This window comes from Dermacentor variabilis, chromosome 5 (genome assembly GCF_050947875.1).
Source record: "Dermacentor variabilis isolate Ectoservices chromosome 5, ASM5094787v1, whole genome shotgun sequence".
Taxonomy (NCBI): Eukaryota; Metazoa; Arthropoda; class Arachnida; order Ixodida; family Ixodidae; genus Dermacentor; species Dermacentor variabilis.
In genome coordinates this window covers 48,061,928-48,082,620 of record NC_134572.1, presented here as the reverse complement: position 1 = coordinate 48,082,620, position 20,693 = coordinate 48,061,928, and the positions used below count along the sequence as shown (strand labels likewise).

The window sequence follows — 20,693 nt, the reverse complement described above, 5'->3', positions numbered from 1 at the left end:
CGTTACTGTGGCATATTGTAAGTAGTTGAAATAGCTGTCTCACACGGGATTGCATGGGTTCAACGGATACTCGATTACAAGAATACAAGAATACAAGAATACAAGAATTGAGACAGGCCCCTCCGTGTGCGCCTCATAATTTTTCTCATGGTCCCATGTAACCGAAAAAAAAAGAAAAAGAAGAAGCGCCATTACGACATCTTAATATTTAGATTTCCCGAGCTATTAATACCATTTTTACATACCACGTAATTTACCGTAGAAGGCACGCACTGTCGCGCGTGCGGGAAAAGGCGTTAGTGCAGGAGCATGCAAATTCATGGAAGGCGAGTCCGTGAAAATTTTATCGGAAATCGCGCAGTGGCCAGGTGCAGTATGCGCAGCGTTAAATGTCAAGCATAGCCTTTAGAAGGAATAATGAAATGACGTTATGGCGCTATAGCTCCCCCCCCCCCCATTGGGAGATAATATATTCACCTAAAGTTAAGTCAGCACATTGAAAGATACAGCAAAGGCTTTGCGTTTACTTTCTTAGACAAGAACCTTTATTTCGCAGTTATATTCATGCGACACCTCTGTTCCTGAGTTCTGATCATCCGTCAAGAGAAAAACATGAAGGCCATCGGGTAGGGACATTAAAGTGAGCAGCTGAAGTGTGAAGCAAGGGCTTCCCTCGAAGCATGACCTTTACGTATCTTCTCCGTACACACTCCGAGTGTTTCACAGGAGCCGTGCAATGTGCCGAGGAAAAGCAGGACACGTTATATCGATCGAGAGCGAGACCGTCCTTTACCGGCGTCCCCCCGTACGTGGCAGAAATAACAAAAGAAAATGGAGAGATAACGCACCGTCGGCCAACACCGATACGTGCCTTTATCGCGCGAGCTCTATACGTGCAAGCGGAAGAATGCATACACTCCGCGAACGCTGCTCTCCGACGAACGCATTTCGGCGAAGCAGCTATGCGCGTGTTCACGACGGTTCTTGCGACGTTATTCCTGTTTATCGGGAAGGCGATCTCCAGCGGCGGCGATGGCGTCACTGAAGTTCACGGTAAGCTTTAGAATTTTCACTAGAACGTTCAGGCGCACCCGTTATCAATTCATTGCTGGCGTTACCGGCCGCCTAGAATCCTATCTGTTCATGAGGGGCGCGAAAAAGGTTTTTTGGCGCAGGCGCAGATAGCACACCTCCGTATAGCGACAACAGTATACAGTTGTACTGAAGTGCCCTACTAAGCAACTTAACTGCCAGTGCTAGCTATGACAGGAAATTTCTGAAGGTTATTATAGACAGCGCCCTTCTTAAGGCCTAACTTTCCCAACATATACAGTTCGCGGCTTTATCTTGCGCTTGCTGATCGCAGCGTTGATTCCACACAGCGGAGACCTTCTGGCACATCTCTTTATCGTGCAGGCTTGCTCGCAGCCCCAGGAATACCCCCGTTCGCATTTTTAGTAACTGTATGCTTCCTACAAACACAGATTCTTTTCAACGTTCCCAGTGATTGTATGAAGACCACGAAACAGTCACTGAAATAGTGTTTTTTTGGCTCAGCATAGCGCTGCAACCCATGGACAGAGCTAAGCAATTTAGGTATTTTCTCGCACAGTAGCAGGGGTCAATGCGACAATAAAGAAGTATAACGGTGCAATATTTGTGCGTCGACAGTCGACGAAGACGTCGGCAGTTGGTATTAGCAGATATGAAGTTCATGGTTACTCCGGCATTACATTTGACTGCACTTGATAACTTGTTAGAATGCCCAGACTTATAGGAAGAGCACAAGGCTATTATTGACGGAGAGAAACACAGAGTGGCTCAGTGCGCCACGAAGGAGTACTTGATCCACCCGCAAGGGCTCTTGATTTTCAGGACAAAGGTGTTATAGTCTCCTCCTGAAGCTTATAGTCTCCTCCTGAAGCTTCTTAAGGACGTCGATCTATTAGGCGATAAGGAGGGGGGGGGGGGTGATGGTTCGAGCGTAGGGTTGAGCATCAGCAAATATTTCATGCTTTAGTTATTCTCCAGGGCAGCGGGGGAACTTGACGGAACTGTTGCACTCCTCCACCTGATAGCATTAGTTCTGTTTACGCTGCGATTAACTCAGTGGCTGGTTTACCAAGGCATTTGAAGATGAGACTTGGGCGAAGCAATTGCCGGCAAGCATCTGCAAGCCTAGGTCCACCCGTAGCTGAAACCGTCCTCCTCTTTCTCTTTCGTGGTGTAAAATAATTATAATAATTGTAGTTTATGAGGCACTTAATCATGTGTTTAAGTGGAAATTGGCTAACCTCAAAGTAAAAGGGGACGGTAAAGGGGTCCTAAGCAAATGTAAAGTACGTTAGCAAGTTTTGTCCTTTGTTTGAGTAAAATTGTGCTTATCCTTGTTAATGGATCCCTGTAACATAAGCGCGTAAGCTAGGAAGAGGTTTCGAGGGGTTTGTATAGTACGGCGCATTATGAGTTTTCGTTTATACGAAGTCACATAATGCACTTCCTGCACACGAGACGACAGAAGGAAAATATAATGGTCGGCTCCGCATATACATACATTTTTCAGTGCCTCCTTATCATAAGTAACGGACAGGGGACAAAAGACGCTTTACCCACTTTTAGAACTACCGTTGTACAAGAAGTGTGTGCGTAATAAGCTAAACATTAAGCGGTTTGTAAATGCCCTGTGGCACTGTTCTTAGTCACAAGCTCATATCTGACTACAGTCATTGTTACGGCTTAATGGCGCATTCAGCTCACCTTCAGTTGTATGCAATGTTTGTTCGTATTAAATCTGTTCTTCACGGAAGCCAATATTTTGCTCACGCAGCGCGTATGCGATTGATGTGGACGCCCATAAAACCCCATTAGGGTTTGCGTGACACGAGCTGCAGCTTGATTCAGTAGTATTTGTCAACATGTAATTCCTTCAACAGAGCTTTGCAAGCAGTACGGAGCAAAGGCCTGCGGAAAAATACCCTGCGAAGTTCCGCCTGGATCCAACGACACGTTTTTATGCAGGTGTGAATCTGGTGAACAGTACTTCGATGCCATGAAGAAGGAATGTCAGTGTGAGTACTCCAACATTATGTTTTGTCGTCAGTGTTATGTTTTCACATAAAACGCTAACACTGCTAAATCTATAAATTTCATCGCTGCTTATACAGAGCACATCGAAGTAGCACGGCCTGACGACGTTTTCAGACGCTTTTCTAAGCTATAGATAGTCTGCATTCCTCCTCTTAATCGACAATATAATAAACAGCTATGGTACTGGCGGCTAAGATTGCAGAGAAAAATGGGGGTCGTCAAGTTGCATTTTTACGGTCATGCATGCTTAAACAATGGGCACAAACATTCGCAAACAAATTTACTCACGCACGCACGCGCGCACACACGCACACGCAATACGCCTTATTATAATAGCCATATTCCAGTTAACTCTTTGCAATCCTATCACGGTCAGGCCATAACGGGGGTGCTTTAGGACTGTCTACTTCATGAAAGGGAAAATGTTTATCCCCCCGAAAGCAACAATAAGCTAAAAAGGAAGCCCGTGCAGGTTCATCAGAAAGACATCTTCGCAGATAAAGGAAATTTCAACTTGGTCTTTAGATGGGAAGCCTCTCCGGGGTCGTCGCGCTACTAGTGACCCTATTTTTTTGTCTTCGTGCTTCGAAATGTCGATTGATAAGGTTTCGCTCTGAGAAGGTCTCGGGTTCAATCCCTCTAGCAGGATGCATTTTCATTCCAACTGCGAATCTTTTTCGAGAACCCCCAGTGAGTCCCTTTTGTTACTTCGTGCTGAACTCGTGTGGGTGGCAGTCTTTCCTGATATGTTGTACTTATGTAGGCGTTAATACTAGTAACCCGTCGTGGGGGCGTCGTGGCTTTGGCGGTGTGCTGCTGAGCCCCAGGGCGCGGGATCGAATCCCGGCTATGGCGGTCGCGTTTCGATGCAGGTGAAAGGCAAAAAAAAATTGGACTGAGTGCACGAGATGGAACTCCAGATGATCGAAATTAATCAGGAGTACCTCACTCTGGTGTGACTAATAATCATGTCATCATTTTGGTGCGCAAGACTTCAGAATCTACCCTTCTTTTAACTAATGATGTGTATCTTTGAGAGTTGAAAATCCTGTACATCTATGCCTGAAAATTTTTGGCACACTGAACTTTTCCTCAACATTTTTAGCAATGCATATAAAAAAAGAATACACTGCAGTTAGGAGAAAAACACACTCACATATCGACTCATTTCATTCTCTTCCAGACAAGAATTCTTGCGAAACAAAGGTGTGCGCAGTAGGAAAGTGTGAGCCCCAAGGAGATGGGCAGACTCGGTGCACATGTGTAGGAATGGCATGGCTTACTGAAGATTGCAAGGGTAAGCTTAGAAGAAACTTCATGACGCTAAACGAAAACAAAGCGCTGTCACCGATAACAGCAGCTGTTAGCGTCCGATGGCAGGGCCCTTGCCCATTTCTATTTAAAGAAAGGCGGTTAAGGTGGTGCCGCAGCTATCTGGTGCTGCAGCCTTGTTAGCTTCGTATAAATGCAGTCAGTAACATAACCTTTCATTACAATAACAACCTTTTTTCCTTTAGATTGCAGCCTTAATATAGTTCTCCTTCAACAAATATTTCCAGAAGGAAGTCTGCAGGAAGCAAATTGTCTATATATTGTTACGGGGTTACGGGATATGTCAGAAGCAACATTTTAAATATTGAAACCTACATGAATGAGCATGTTATAAATCAGCAACAGCCTTACCGAAATGCCATTCTTGCAGTTGACCCTGGCTTTGTATCTGGATGCAAAAATGGTAAAGTAGAGATCATCAGAGGGGCTCCCGAGTGTGTCTGCAATAGCGACGCTGTAAAAAATGGCTCGAGATGTATAGGTAAGTGTAATTATATTCAATGGAAATATAAATGCGCGCCTGTAGGAAGAAAAAGCGTGGTTCAAGCAAGATCACCACCCCATTAAATTGTGCCCGCAATCTTTTTCACCCGTTCAAGGATAACAGCAGAAACCGGGGAACGCCGGCAGAAACTATCTCGAGCTAACCGCCGAGACCCACTTCCGAAAATGTAACCCCTTGTGAGACGTGCTAAGTGGCCACGCAGAACCACGGCGCAGGTCGCACTTCATTTCGTCACCCCTCATTGCTGCCAGATTGCTGTGCGGTTTAAGTGAGATATGAAAACATTATCGTTTTCAAATTTTCTGACGCACCAAGTGCCCTGAAATTTCGCCAGCTTGCTACAGAACGCATACCGCTTGACATGCAATGCATAATTAAAGCTAACAAATTTTTATCATTGTCCCATTAAGGCTGCTAAAGGAAAATTATCAATCAATTCACGAGGTGACGTTGTCGTGAATGAACTCGTACACCTTTGGAAACTGCTGTGGCAGATGTTTCGTGCTTGTGAAGGAACTAATTAAACATACATGTCTTATTTACGGGACACCTATGTTAATTGTCACTTTTTAAACCGTTTTTTTTATGAGAACCTTGGTCGTGTTTCAGTGACAACTTGCCTCAAGCCCTCGAACACATGTTCTGAACTTTGCAAGGCAGGACTTCTGGAGAATGACAACCGCTGCTGCCAAGGGTGGAGCCGAAACAACTGCAAAGGTATAGCAAGCTTCAGCATTTAGACTTTATGAGAGGGCATTGTAGCAGTAATTTATGGATGTTCGAAACAGAAAACATTGGCTCTTTTTCTTCATCGCTTAAGCTGAATTTTTTGCCTGTACCGTGCTAAAGCTATTAATTGACCCATGATCATGGGATGTACCAATAGTCGAGCGTGGAAATTCATAATGCTGATCAACGCAAAAGTAAGGTTTGCGAGGCTGTATGAAATGAGTTGAATTAACAGTATTTACTAACACGCGAAGGCGGTGGGAGTGCGTGCTGTCCTACAGAACGCCGATGAGGGATACGAGCTTCGCTTCCAGTCTAGTGCATCTGTTTTCTTTCCTGTTTCGCAGCAAAATCAAGCAAAGGTCTTGCGCAATATCGAAAAATGTTCGTAGCAACCGCTTGTCCTTGAATGGCGCCCTTCGCCAATTACATGTCATCTATCACGACTGGCCAGCGCCTTCGTTTTTCTTCTTCTCCTTCCTTCAAATTTTGGCACGTACCCACGAGGCGTCGATCGGCCATGGTTCTCAGTGACATCATGAATTTCTTGCTGATTTCAGTCAATTTATTGATATGTACTCTTCATATTTAATTAATAGTAATTATAAACTGATTTATGTTTCCGTTTCCTGAATAGTGATCATGCCAATTATGACGAAAATGCTATATTACAAAAATAACGCGATTCAGTGTTAATAATGAGGAAAATGTGCTCAACAAGAGAGTGTCCCAGTCGCAATGACGTACTCATGTACAATATGACACACATACTTTTGGTCTCGGCCAAGGGTACTTTCCCATAAATATAATATGTTAATCACAGGAAGGCCAATACGCCATAGGGGTTGATTTAAGCAGGTCTTTCTTTCGGAATTATATTTTCGGCAAAATAGGAGGAAATGGTGCAGTGATTGTATATCTCCCCATGATGCACAAAGGTTCGATGGTGCCAACCCACACCTATTCATGTACAGATTTAGTTGCGGTATTTGAAATTGTAATAGTGTAATGGAAACTTCGCATAGGGACAAGACCAGACATTCCAGGGGAACGCTAAATGTTCGTAATCCGCTGTAGCAAGAAGGGGCTCATTTTTTTCTACCTAGGACTTGTCGCCTTCGAAATCTTGTTACCGCTAGCATAGTAAGGCCGGGTATAAAACTTAGTGGCCCACCAAGCGCTGCCATTGCTCTGCTATCTGCTATCTGCTATCTCATTCTATCTGCTATCTCTGCTATCTCAAGTGATCTGCTATCTCATTAAGTGCTAGTCCACAATGTCCAGGTATCCACAAAAACCGAATTTCTCTAACATGGTGTGCAATAAAAAAGTGTAGTGATCGGTGCAATAGTGAATTATTTGCGCTTTCTGGCGACGTAATAACTGACAGGCAGCCTGCGAGCAATATTACGCGGCGCACAGAGACACATATTTCAGAACTTTGTATACGGCCAAGCATATGGCCATGAATTCGGCCACACAAATTGCAGTGTAATCGGGAATACGGATAGCAAAGCTCCATGATAGTGTTTGAGAGCAAATTCCTGCGTTGTCAATTGCAAGCTGTTTTTGTGTAAACGGACGTGCTCAATGCTGTTTAAACATAGGCCCAGCACGCATTTTTATTATTACCTTGTTACTTTTATAAGCTGCCAACTATTTCTATGTCATGACGTGTTTAGCAGTATTGTCTACAAGGTATCTGGAATACCTTTTGTTGCTGTTTTCACCAGCCCTTTGTGCCGAATTACTAACCTCGTATGTTACTGCTCGCCTGCTTACTGTTCTTTCTCTCCATCTCTCTCTCCCTTACTGCTACTTTACGATAGAGTTTACCTCAATCGTCTCTACCTTTCAGAGCCAACTGGTGATTATTGTTTACCTGGAAGTATCATGACAAAGGAGGGAAAGTGTCAAGGTACTTATTGCGACACGTTCTTATTCTTAGCTGAAAAAGAAAATGTGGAGTAATCTCTTGAGTGCTGCCTAAGAGTGCATCCGCTAAATTAAAGACGACTCGCTCTTAAGCATCAGATGCTTCATTCTTTAATAATATAATAATAATAATAATAATGTAATAATATATAATATAATATATAATATAATAATAATATAATAATAAAGTAATATGATTTTGTGCTTTATGCCGTGCGCCATAAACTGTCTTTATTATCTCAGTATTGCTATTTTTTTTCTAATTTTCAACAGACGCATGCTCTACAAGAGACGCCAACAGCTTATGTCCTCATGGGTGCACAAGTGCTCCTAATGACAAGAGACCGTTTGAATGTAAATGCCAGGGAGGCTATGCAGTGGCAGAAGACGGAGTAACCTGCAAAAGTAACTACTTATGCTGATTATCCAGTGATGTATTAGTGCAGCTCCAGTTTATGTGCCATATGCAAAATTGTGATAACTAGAATGCAATTGCCAAGTGTATATAAGTTGCTTATGCGTCCACTTTTATTTGCTTTCATCTTTCTTCTTTTTCGTCGCTTGCCAGCAAAACAAAACCACGCATTGTAGACTGCAGCAAATTTATGGGATTAGGAAATAATTTTTACTTGTTTCCCGTGAAAATAGCGCAGTTACATTGCGCTTGCCCTGTTATGCTTTAGGTTACCAGGATTGTTTAAAAAGGGCCAGAAAGAATCTCGGCATGCTGCTTAAACCATTCGATTAAGTTACCTGTTGAAAGAATTCTAGATGACTGATGGGTCTTATTATCCGGAATCTGTGTTCGCATTATAGAAGAAGCTATCGTGCTGAATCCAGATTAACCTTACTGCAGCCAACACCACTTAACACTGAGTCCGCTTATTGCCGCAAGACCAACACTCCTTGTTATATTTTTACAAATTTGCGTCGGTTGTACTTTTTGTGGCTTATCCATTAGGTGGCCAACGCTTTGAAAATGAAAACAATAGGGAAAAGGTGAATACTGCAGTAATTGCTTCCACTGTGCTATGAGGTCAATAACTCTAAAATTTATTTGAGCTCCACAGCTCTGGGGCACATAAGTTCATCAATGCTCAGTGACAAGGTGCTTTTATTGTGATTCCATTTCTTATTGGCCTATCCGGGTGGTCGTTAATTGCGATTAATTAGTATAATATGGCATCTTCGCGCTCATACATGTCTAATTGGTCGCTGCATTGACACCAAACCAAGGCTTCTCATATTTATCCATAGACGATCAATTATAGTTCCGACCATTTGCTTGACTACTTTATCTTGTTCGGAATTGTGACTTTTGCCTGGCATCAACAGAGGCACTTTTGTTCTTGAAACATATCACATTGTGAAACGAGTGATATCCGCGTGGAAAACCCGTTTCCATGACTGCCGCAGGCTTTCATTTCTGTGTGAAATTTTCCACAGGGCGACAGTGCACGGATGAGCAAAAGAAAACGTGCCGAGCAGATCAGGAGTGCCATATCCTCGTCAACGATAACGTGCATTGCTCTTGCGGAGAAAATGAACAGGAACTTGACGGATTGTGCACAGGTAAGCTTGCCCTACAAGGATATGTTCTTGTCAAAACCCGTAGCACGCATGTGCACTCAAGTGGGATTAGGTTATCGGACTAACGGTGGCAAGGCCTGGGAGTGGGCTTCGTTGATGCGGCTGCTTCTTGCTGCGTTAAAGAAACGTGATATTGCTCACTAGAGATTTTCAGATGTTCTGTCTTCAATACTAATAATCATATTCGTGGGCTCGGCGCACCCTCGGAATATTAATTATTTGCCCAACCTCTGCAATATGAACATTGCCTTATATATGAGTAGAAGGCAGAATCTCGTTACGCCCACACTGCCTAAGTTTATAGGTTCTGTGTCTCTCGTGAGCGAGCGTTTCTAACAATGCTTAATGGCACGAAACTGCATAAGTAGGCAGGAGAGTCGCTGAAGGAGTGCGATTGGCATTATTAGTATCATTTACCTGTGAGTCTTTTAACCTCCTTTAGCTGTTTTCACAATTTAGTAACGCACCGAATCTAGGCTCATAACTATAAACGACACGCGTAAGCAAGAAAAAATCTTGATTTTCGTGTTCGGCGTAGTCATTCTGCAATACACCTCAGCTTGTGGCGATCTTTGATTCAAGCAGCAACGTTTTGCACATGGTAGTTCCAACGAGCATAAACACTCCTAGAATCCTCGTGGAGGTTCATTCAAGCGCATAAACTGAATTTAATGTAATTGAATTCTGATGTTGTGTGTGCCAAAACCACAATGTGATTATGAGGCACGCCGTAGTGGGGTACTCCGGAGTAAATTTAACCACCTGGAAACCTTAAACGCACACCCGACGCTCGGTAGACAAGCGTGCTTTCCTTTTTCTTTTCTTTCCATTTCGCCTTCATTTACATGCAGCCGCCGTGGCCGGGATCTGAAACTGCGCCTTCAGGCTTAGCAGAACAACGCCAAAGGCACAAAACCACCACGGCTGGTGTGCATAAATCGAAGATTGATTTGATGGATTGATTATTGCGCTTTATTAGCGCCAGGGTCAGTTCTGACCAAACAACACCAAACACATGGTGCAATGAGTTGACAAATTGTACATGGAAAAAAGGATGTAACAAGAATGTAAAGGGACCTAGAATTAGTAGATGTACAAATTCATAAGAAGCATATGTAATTAAAATATGCAAATGGCAAGTGAGCTGCGTAATGATCATAAGATATATGTTGCGAAGTGATCATACGATAAACATTCAAGAGCATGCAGACAGCACTAACGTCTCCACCGCGCCCTTGAGCGCAAGGGCGGGGAAGCACGTGGTCTAAATAGTACTATCGTAGCAGCAACCTGTCATAAGAGGCTGGGCTACGCATCGTTTGGGTGTGCAACCCCCCCCCCCCCCCATATACAACATTGTTTAAAAAAGTTAAGACTAATTTACTGTCAAAGAGCAGGTTATTGCCTAGAAAGATTGCTGGATGTGGTATATGTGCTATGTGGTATCTTTCTTGAATGAAGGACGTGAGTGTAAACTTTTGAGTCTAAACTTAAAACTCATTTTCTTTAGCCTATTTTATCACATTGCTTAGGCCAAGTTGAACGTGTCGCTCACAGACAGCGAGGCTTAACGATATCAACCCGACCTTCAGATGTCGTCAACGTATAAACAATAAAACATGCTTAGTAGAATTGTTGAGCGTAAGGAATTCATTTATATAATGATAAAGGTACAGCTAAGTACCTCTCTCTGTAGTACCACGGTTCCCTGTGTAAATGGCTTGCATAAAACGTTACCGATTCGAACACGGAATGTCCGGTGTGATAAATCTCTGTCAATAACGGTGAACAACATGTTTCCACGAAAACCCATTCCTGACAGGTCGCGCAGGATACCGTAGTGCAACGTGGTGTCGTAGGCCTTGTCCATGCCAGGGAAAACTGACAATAATATTGTCTGTGAAGAAATGCATCGTGAATATAAGCCCCGACGCGTACGAGGTTGTTGTTTGTCAACTGGTCTTCGCGGAAATCTCATTGGTATGGATCAAATAATTAGCTGAATTCCAAGAAGTCTAGGAGACTGCGATTTAACATATATTCAAATGACTCCACGGCAATTGGTAAAAGCTATCGAGCGGCCACTTGTTACCGGGGATGGCCCTTTACCCTGCTTCAAAATTGGGACTACGATAGCTTCTCTTCAAGCAGTTGCAAGGAAACTGACCACCCATATGTTGTTAAAAAGCGCGAGCAGTCTTCTTTATGTGTCGGGGTGAGGGTTCCTGGTCATCTCTTAAATGATCTTCTCAGCTTCCGGTGCAGCGCTGTTGCTTGGGTTCAAGGCGGCTCTTAAATCAGCGATATTGAAAGGACTTAGGTATGAATCCTTATGTCCGCATTTGTGGTCGAATAAGGTGTTCTTTTTTTTGTACTTAAGGAATGATTAGGAATAATGCGTGGAATTCTACAAACGTTTGAAGTATTCCGCAAGCGTACCAGCTTGGTCTTCTAGTCTTATCCCTTCGCCGTTTACCAAGAGCAACGGGTGACTTGAGCGCCTCTTTAGCCTTCTCAACGCATTCAATACTTTAGCCTCCTGGGTATAGGACTTGATGCCTGAAAGAAACCTTTTCCAGCTTGCTTGCCTAGCCTGCCATCTCGCCCGCCTTCCTTGTGAGTTCAGCTGTCTAAATTCAATAACGTTTTATGCCGTTGGACATCGATGCAAGATACTCTGAGCATTTCATTTCATTCATTTCCCTTATGTTTACCGTAAGGGTTCAGCCTTGTAGAGGGAGTGCGAATCCTCAATCTCATCATGAAACATGATAATTGGGAAGCATGTGTACGGTGTCAACTGCGCAAAACTGGCCCACGAGGCATAAAAAACAACAAATGTAATTAAACCAACTTAACAACCAACCGTCTGTCTCGCCTACCTTTGCCCCGTCTTTCGCGCTTCACCGTTGTCAAATATGCATCACCAACTGACCCAAAATGTTTACTCTTGTAAATATTGATTGCTTGCTTGCTTGTTCGTTTATTTGGTTGTTTGTCCGTCGTGTCTCTACAGTAATCATTCTACCAGGGAACACAGATCTTACATGACTGGCCATTTGTATCTGGAATGAGTTTTTCGGCAGAGGCGATAATAAAAGCGGTAAAATGTGCTATAGCGTCATCGATGCTAAAATCGTGTAAAAAATCCCGTGATAAATAAGTAGATTCTCTTAAATGTTTCCAGTCAGCCGAAGCAAGGGAGAGAAAGCATGCACAGACAGGCAGTGAGGTTAACCAGAGGTAGTGCATGTTGGCACGGAGTAAAGGGGGGGGGCGATAAAAAGAGAAAGAGAGCGGAATAGAGAGAGAGGAAGAGAGAAAGAGGGACGAGCAAAAACAAATCACGTGCACTTTAAAACGTTAGGGCGCGGCATTCTTAAAGTATATCGGGAAGGCCTACATACCGCATAAATTTTAGCAGCGAAAATATTCTTTGGGAGCACTAGCCTAGGGCTTTTAGTTCTGATAATGGACGATTGTCCATTTGGTCTGGCACTTTGTACATCCTTCAGCCGAGGCAAGTTTCCCGCTGGGGCCATGCGGAGGAGGATTGTGTTCTGTTAGTAAGCTTAGAGTTACTGGGAAGTGGTCACTCCCAAATCGTAAGGCCGAAGTCGCAATCTCTACAATAATGGCTGTTTCACAGAGTGCCATAAGAAGCGAGACTCAGACCTGCTACTTCTGAGCTTGTTCCATGCAAAAACGTGCGTATATAAAGACATTGCATTGTACCAGATGCCCGTTTCAGTTTTCGCTAAACGTCTCTACAAACCACACCCAGCGTATAGCAATGGTGCGAGAGTAATTTTGGTCATTCTTACCGCAGATACAAATATTGCAAATGAAAAAGCAAGTTTTTCGTCAGGCAAAAAAAAAATCTATCTATAGTAACTGAAGAAAACATCAATATTTCCCCTACATGGGCCTTCGTGTATTCAGTTCACAAATGGGACAGGCGCTGCAGTTTGCCCGTCTGATAGCAACGTGATTGTTTTCAAACGTCAATTTAAAGGCAGGCGAAACAAACGGGACAAGCACTACTAACAACATTATGATTATGAGGCACGCCGTAGTGGGGGACTCCGGAAATTTGGACCACCTGGGGTTCTTTAACATGCACCTACATCTAAGCACACGGGTGTTTTCGCATTTCACCCCGATCGAAATGCGGCCACCGTGGCCGTTATAGGAAGTATTAGGGGCGGCAGGACAATGTGCGCATGCACAAGACACTGAAACTAGCAACAAAAAGAGCAGGTGCAAAAAACAAAGTGAGATCACAAAAATTGCATACAAAATTCGTGCACAATTTTATCGTGAAACGTGATAAGGGGGAAGCTTGTGTACGCTGTCAGCTATGCACAATTGGCCCTCGAGGCATAAACAAACAACAGATGTAAATGAACCAGCTTAGCTGTGGATACCGAACCGTCTGTCTCGCCTGCCTTTGGCCCCATCTATTGTACTTCACCGTAGACAAATATTCATAATCAAACGACTCAAAACTCTACTCTCCTAGAGTTTGTTTGTGTGCGCAAAGGAAGGATAAACGTGGTCAGTTTAGCGTCAAATTTCAGTACGTTTTTGAAGACTATTTGTCCCACGGTATATCCAAAGTAGACCTAACGTTGCCGAAAATGGATTTTTCGCTGTCTAGCCACAAATCCTGCCAACTGAGGAAGGAACTGCCTAAGTCTCTCACAACCCTGCCAGCGCCTATGTGCAGCCCAAATCATACAATTTTACAGCACTTATACATGTTCCGGAAACTTCTGCGGGCAGCTGTGCATGTTTTGGACAGTAGATATGCACAACAGACTTCCCATTACTGTTACTGTACCACTATTCACCTTGTTTGTTCTCTTGATATTATGTGTTGGAAAGTAGCGCAAAAATGAGAAGAAAAGGGGGCCAAAGGACAGAATAATAATAATATTTGGGGTTTAACGTGCCAAATCCACTTTCTGATTATGAGGCACGCCGTAGTGGAGGACTCCGGAAATTTCGACCACCTGAGGTTCTTTAACGTGCACCTAAATCTAAGCACACGGGTGTTTTCGCATTTCGCCCCCATCGAAATGCGGCCGCCGTGGCCGGGATTCGATCCCGCGACCTCGTGCTCAGCTGCCCAACACCATAGCCACTGAGCAACCACGGCGGCTCAAAGGACAGAGCGCTGTTGTGGACGGTTATAAAGGGCGATATGTTCCCGCTGCAAGCAGGGTTCTTAAATATCGCTGCTTCTCTACCTATACCTTATGCCACACTCGTGAACTGGTATACAGTTCACCTACCAGTGTCCTCGCGCCATTGGACCATACATAAAACTATAACTTTATACTTGTCTTACACGGCGTGAGGTAACCTTATACTGTGTGCCGTGCGAATAGGCGTTTCTGTACAAACGCCTATTCATTACTGAACGGAATGGCGGTCAGTGCCCACTTTAACAGATATGGCACTGATGAAAAAAAAAAAAAACTTGAAAGCACCTACTGCGTGGCTGTCCACCACACGAAAACCGAAAGCTTTCTCTTCAGCCGTCTTGGAGAAATTAGATGACGGGTCTTTTGCAGAAGAGAAGGTCCCAGGACCGTGACCTCGGGCGTCTGCGATGCGCAAAGCCATAAACGCGTTGCTGCGATTCTACAGGTGCACTTCCCTACATCACCGCTTGGGACTAAACTATGAGCGCTTCAACGTGCGCGTGCGTGCAGTGAGCCTTTTCTTTCTCGTTTGCTGCTCATACTTCAGCCTCTTTCCCTCTTCCCTAGAGCGGGCAGCTAACAGTGCCCAGCCTGGCAAACCTCCTTGCCTTTCTCTGATGACTTCACTCTCTCTCTCTCTTTCTATGTACAAAAATTATCATACGCATCTGTTTCTTCCTTTAGATAGATGCAGGGAAAAGAAATGCCACCTGATCAACGCATACTGCGGGATCTACCACGGAAAAGAGCAGTGCAACTGTCCGTGGCCGTACCGAAATGGTGCGGGATGCCAACTAGGTAAAACATGTTTCTGATCAATTTTATACGATGAAGTGAATACCTGAAATGGTAGAAAGCAGCTTAACCGTCTCAAATGTCACTACCTGGCAGCGGCGTGAAGAATGAGACTAGACTAGAAGAACACGGTTTGCGTTTGCGCTATATTGCGTTCCTATATTGTATCTATTGATAGTCTGCGGTCGTGTTTATCTAGTTCCGTCTCGTCTCTCACGCAGTTCGCGAAAAGTTACGTAATATGTAAAAACATGCTAGGTTTAAATCCTTTCTTGAGTATATGTCTCATATGTTATTCTGAGCCAGCCAAGTTCCTACACGCAGAGTCGCAATCAGCGCTATAAATGAACTTTATCGATATATGATATCCCCTTTTCTAAATCATTCATCATACCTAACAAGAAATATTTTTGACAGGCATATGTTCGGTCAGTTATCTCTTGACTTCCTTTGTTTTTCCGCATGAATCACTGAAATTAAAGCCAATATTTTAACTCACTTAGCAAACGCCAACGAAGAGATGATTCCTTACGAGTAGCGGATCCGATTAGGGCCTATTGCTGTGGACGTCTGCAGAAAACAACGCTTTCACGTGATATAGCGCGTAGCTGTATCGCTTTTTTTTTCTGTTAAGTCACTGGTCAGACGTGCGTTTAGTAAAATAGCGTGCGTTGTGCTGCTCTGATACTAGACCTTGAACACAAGAGTGTACAGGGTCGCTCGCACTTAGTTCGAACACGGCGCAGCGTGGCCGTGCTCGGCGGGGCGCCAGCGCACCCGGTGCGGCCGCACCTCGAAGCTAAGCAGCGCAGGCGCACACGGTTCTTGGAGGCGGGGCTTCGTGCTTTCTGCTAAAGTGCGGCTGCGTGCCGTGATTTAGCAGACGACACACGACGTGACGCCACACCTCCAAACCCACGTGCGCTTGCACCGTTTAGCTTCGATGCGCGGCCACGTTGCACCGTGTTCGTACTAAGAGTGAACAATCTTTTAAATCGTAGAGCGAGGACTCCCTGTCGTCTTTGTATTGTCGGAGACAAAAAATAAACCACTTTCGGTAATTACGGTTAATGCGGAGGATGTTGGCACGGCTCCTACCTGCACCAAGGCTTTTCGCACACTTTATTAATCTTTTTATTGAGCAATTCTACAATTCAGTAAGCAGGAGAGCAACTATAGTACTTCCTACGCCTTTAATGCCTTAACTATCTGTTTGCTTCATACTGTTGTAACAAATATAGACCGACCATCACTACCTCTTTCAGCTGGCTAAATAGCGAGTCCATTAGATTTGGAAGTCTTGATGCCAAGAAGTAGCACACGAGGGTTTTTTTACCAGTTGCTACCCCTGAGTTCACGTACTATATCAGGCTTGCTGCTAAAAGGATGTTCCACATCCACCACCATGGACCCGAGTGGCGCTGGCTAATGCACCCAGGGCTAATCTTGCACGTTACACAAATATTCTGTAAAGTTGGCAGGAAGGCGGCCGCCCATAGCCTATTGTTGAATCACCACACACGTAATCCGAAAGATGTGGGTCCGGCAACCTGTGATACTTTGCTATTTCATTGCCATTTCTACGTTTCAATTCAAACGGAACAGTTTATTTTCTCCAGGCATTCCCTGGCTTCGCTGTCAGTTTGCTTCATATGGTTGCAATTACCAAAACACCAAGGCCTTCAGTTCCTTTAATTTTTGTCTCTTACTTGTGGCATAATTGTGCAGCAACAAACCAGGAACTATATCGGCTATGAAAATAAAAATAAAAATAATATGTTGCGGAATTGAGCTTCTAATAAATAATTTTTTGTGAACAAGAAGAGAAGAAAAGACTGCATCTTTTGCGAAACACCAAAGGTAGCGATGAAATTCAGAGCCGTGCTACAAATCGTCAAATACCTAAAAATTAAGAAATGACAATATCATATAAAGCTGGTGGCTATCCTTCGCAACATTTTGTTTTCGTTACAATCCATTTGTGTCACGCTGTGCATTTTCTTTTCTTTTTCTATTAAGCTATGGGCAATGCCTTGCATGTGTCACCGCAGAACACAGACAAGGAGATGGCGATCATGTGGGCTCTCTTTTTTTTCAGAGGGATATTACTACATTGTTTCCTTTAAACCTAACGGGACTCTCGATGCGCAAGACTGCCCGGGCACTGTTCAGAAAGCGGTATGTAGACCTCCTTGCAAGGACGTACGCTTTCATCTGTAGACGTTTGTACGAATACGTTCCTCGGGTTTTGTATACATCATTTTTTGCGCATGCTTCTATGCACTGACACTGTTTGAAACTGCCATTAAACACAAATAAAACATTAAAAAATGTCATACAAGGATAACAAATACATTTTCTTCTTAAAAAAACATATTAAGAACACGAATTATAACTCCCAAATACAGGGACTGCAAAAATCTATATATATATAGAATATATATATTATATATATATATTATATATATATTATATATATATATATATTCTATGTATATAATATATTGACACGTGTACTTGTCTTTATCGGGCGACACGTTTTGCCGCCTAACAAATGTTATCGCACAGCGCGGGACGAGCGTGCATGTATCCGAAGTTTCTGGAAAGTTATCGATGCTTCTATCCGCTGTCTGTTGTCGCCGAACCTTGTGTTATCTGATTTCATCGCTTGACACGAATGGTGTAGAACTTTGTAGAAGGCATGCGGGTCCCAACGGTTAATCTGGAACATTCGATGACTGATCTATAAAAGCCGACGCGCTTGACCCGCTGATCAGATTTTCGACGATCGCCGACTGTGTTCGCCGCTATAGTTGTGCTTTAAGTGTAGCCTGTTTTGTGGGCACAGGTTCGCCCAATAAAAGCTAGTTTTCTCTTTCACAGTACTGCTACTGTGTTCTTTCTTCACCGTCACTACCACGTGACAATATAGAATATTATATATATATATATATATATATATATATATATATATATATATATATATATATATATATGCGGAGATTGTGGGTTCGGTTCCCACTTGCGGCAAGTTGTTTTTTCATCCACTTTAATTTTCATTAATTTATCGTTCCGTCATTTCATTTATTAAGCACAAGTAATTTCCCCGATGTTGTACTTGGTGTCAGTGTTTGTTGGCTTCTTATGATATGACTAATAAAAATCGGAACCCTCGTTATATACATATATATATATATATATATATATATATATATATATATATATATATATATACGCTCTTTTTTATTAATTGTTCTCGAAGTTTGCCAGTGCTAAACTATAATGGTTATTTTATTTTGCTCAGAACATGCGCACTAGTTGCGCATGGAGTTTTGTTGAATCACATTTCGAAAAAGCGGTTCTCTCTTTTTTTTTTGTTCTTTTTTTTTGCCTTTCATCGGTAGCCTTTTATTTTGGTTTGAAGGTAAACTGTGAGCACAGCCATGACAGCCCATGGACATTTTGTTATTTCGTTAAGAAAATGTCGATTTTCTTATTGCTGCTTCTCGTCAATGTCCGTATCATCTGGCCAATACGATTAGCAGAGCATGTAGTATATTCAACGGTGAACGAACGAGTTATGTCATGCTAGAGCCACCGTTTCAACAAGGTGACTGGTCTTCGCCATGCAGGGACAAGGGGGCATCAAGTGCCCTTGTGCCCGTCGAAGACAATTACAGTAGTGGAAACCTGAGGCTCCGCTTGTTCGGCCACTGTTGACCATTTCAAGTTTACATCTTCCCGCGAAGCTTCGTCGTAGCTGTATATACACAATTTGTACCTTAAAACGCTGTACGATAACAACGGGCGGGTCAAGTGCATGATATATTTGAAGCTTTCTCAGCACCCTGGCTGTATTTTTGACTCCTTCAAGTGGGCGACTAAACTAATGTACGTTTGTTATATTTCAAGATGAAAACGGCATTCGGTCGTGACTTGGCCCAAGTGGACATCCTGAATTGCAGGTAATTAGCTAATTTCTGTGTGGTACCTAGTTCCGTGCGAAAGAACTTGCCGCTTCTTGAGTGTTTCTTTGCTGTGCCTCCCATTGCGTGTGCATGCAGTAATTGTGGTAGATGACATTATGGCCACAACTCTAAACTTTTGCTGATAACTTCAAAGTACGAATGGAAAGGAGATAAAGAAAAATGAACTTGCGCTACTAGAAAATTTTTTTAAAGAGCAATAAAACAAAAATTGTGTCATTTGGATACTTGTCGACACATCAACTATTCAGTGTGAAGTCCCAATTCCTAGAGAGCTGGATAATGAACTAATTGCCTAGTATGTTAGGACGACCATCAAAAAAAAAGAAGGAAAGCTCACCTAGTGCAGAATATGTCGTAAATGAATGAGGACTAGTATTTCATCAGGGAAGGCGAAGTTGGGCGGTCACGTTGCGTCACAAACCGCCGCCGCAGGCTTTAGTTAGCCCTGTGCAGTGGTCCAAAGTCACGCCATGATCGTATCGGCGACAGATGGGTGCGCACACCGCTACATCGTCCATTCTTTTTTTTTTGTATATGTAGAAAGGTAAGCTAACTTAGCCTAACCTCATTGTATGTTCCTTCCCTCTGCGCTTCTTCGCATTTCACACGGGCTACGCCTTATCACGGCCTAGTGTTGTTCTGCCACTCTTCTCGGAAGGCGCGTCACGCTTTTTACTTTCTCTCCCCTATACTCTCAGTTACGGGAAAGCTGTTACGAGTAGCGCCACTGGCGGAGTTCTGTGGTGACAGCAGACATTTTCCTTCTAAACCACCGCGAACTCGCCGTTGGAAGGGATTCAGTCGCGCGGTTAAACGAGCATACGAGCAAGCGCAGCGCGACACTCGGCGTTCGTCAAACAGAGGGCTCACGAGAGGCTTTAGAGATTACACTTATTGTCTCTCACAACTGTTACGGGAAGGCTATGCCTTAACTTGCAGAGCTGCACCAGAGCAACGTCCTTATCCCACTGTATACATAATGAATTTCTGTAAGAGCACACGCGTCAGCGAACTCACCGCAATTTCCTTCTTTCCTTCCCTCTTCTCTCTCTCCCTGTGATCTTGGTCTGCCCCTTTCCCATTACTCCGGTGTAGGGTAGCCAACCGGACGTTATTCTGATTAACCTCCCTGCCTTCTACTTTTCTCTTTCCTCCTTCCAGATTATTTAGGGCTTCCACAAGCTTTAGTACGCTCGTAATGACAGGCAGTGTCTCTCAGGTAACCAATGGCAGCCGCTCGCTTCTCATCACTGGGAACTAGGTCTCTAAGGTACAGAACGTTTACCTTGGACATTTAGGAATGACATGCATTTCTCGAAGCAGGGCGATACATGCCACAGAATTGGTAACGCGCTTAGCTACTTCCTCTGTAGCATCTTACGCATGCGTATCTGTCACGGTCGAGATTGAGCAATCAATACTGCTGTTGACGTCGCAAAACCAACGCAGGGTTATTTGCTAGTATATTGAAAACATTATGCAACAATTTCGCGAAAACATACATTAAGGGACACAGCTTGC

The 20,693-nt window shown here is 43.6% G+C and overlaps 1 protein-coding gene across 3 annotated transcripts in view; it reads left to right on the top strand.

Moving 5' to 3' along the window:
- The first annotated feature begins 888 nt into the window (after positions 1-888).
- Positions 889-20,693, top strand: part of LOC142582547 (glycoprotein antigen BM86-like) — a 54,080-nt gene continuing 34,275 nt past the window's right edge. Inside the window, exons 1-11 of one of the 3 annotated variants that reach the window (XM_075692391.1) lie at positions 889-1,053; positions 2,934-3,068; positions 4,271-4,384; positions 4,790-4,900; positions 5,534-5,641; positions 7,512-7,571; positions 7,862-7,993; positions 9,035-9,160; positions 15,073-15,186; positions 17,282-17,361; positions 19,096-19,148. In XM_075692391.1, the coding sequence (XP_075548506.1) occupies positions 963-1,053; positions 2,934-3,068; positions 4,271-4,384; positions 4,790-4,900; positions 5,534-5,641; positions 7,512-7,571; positions 7,862-7,993; positions 9,035-9,160; positions 15,073-15,186; positions 17,282-17,361; positions 19,096-19,148 (1,124 nt within the window). In that variant the 5' untranslated portion in view covers positions 889-962. The remainder of the gene's footprint in view (positions 1,054-2,933; positions 3,069-4,270; positions 4,385-4,789; positions 4,901-5,533; positions 5,642-7,511; positions 7,572-7,861; positions 7,994-9,034; positions 9,161-15,072; positions 15,187-17,281; positions 17,362-19,095; positions 19,149-20,693) is intronic. The other 2 variants (XM_075692392.1, XM_075692393.1) reach the window with 2 other exon arrangements.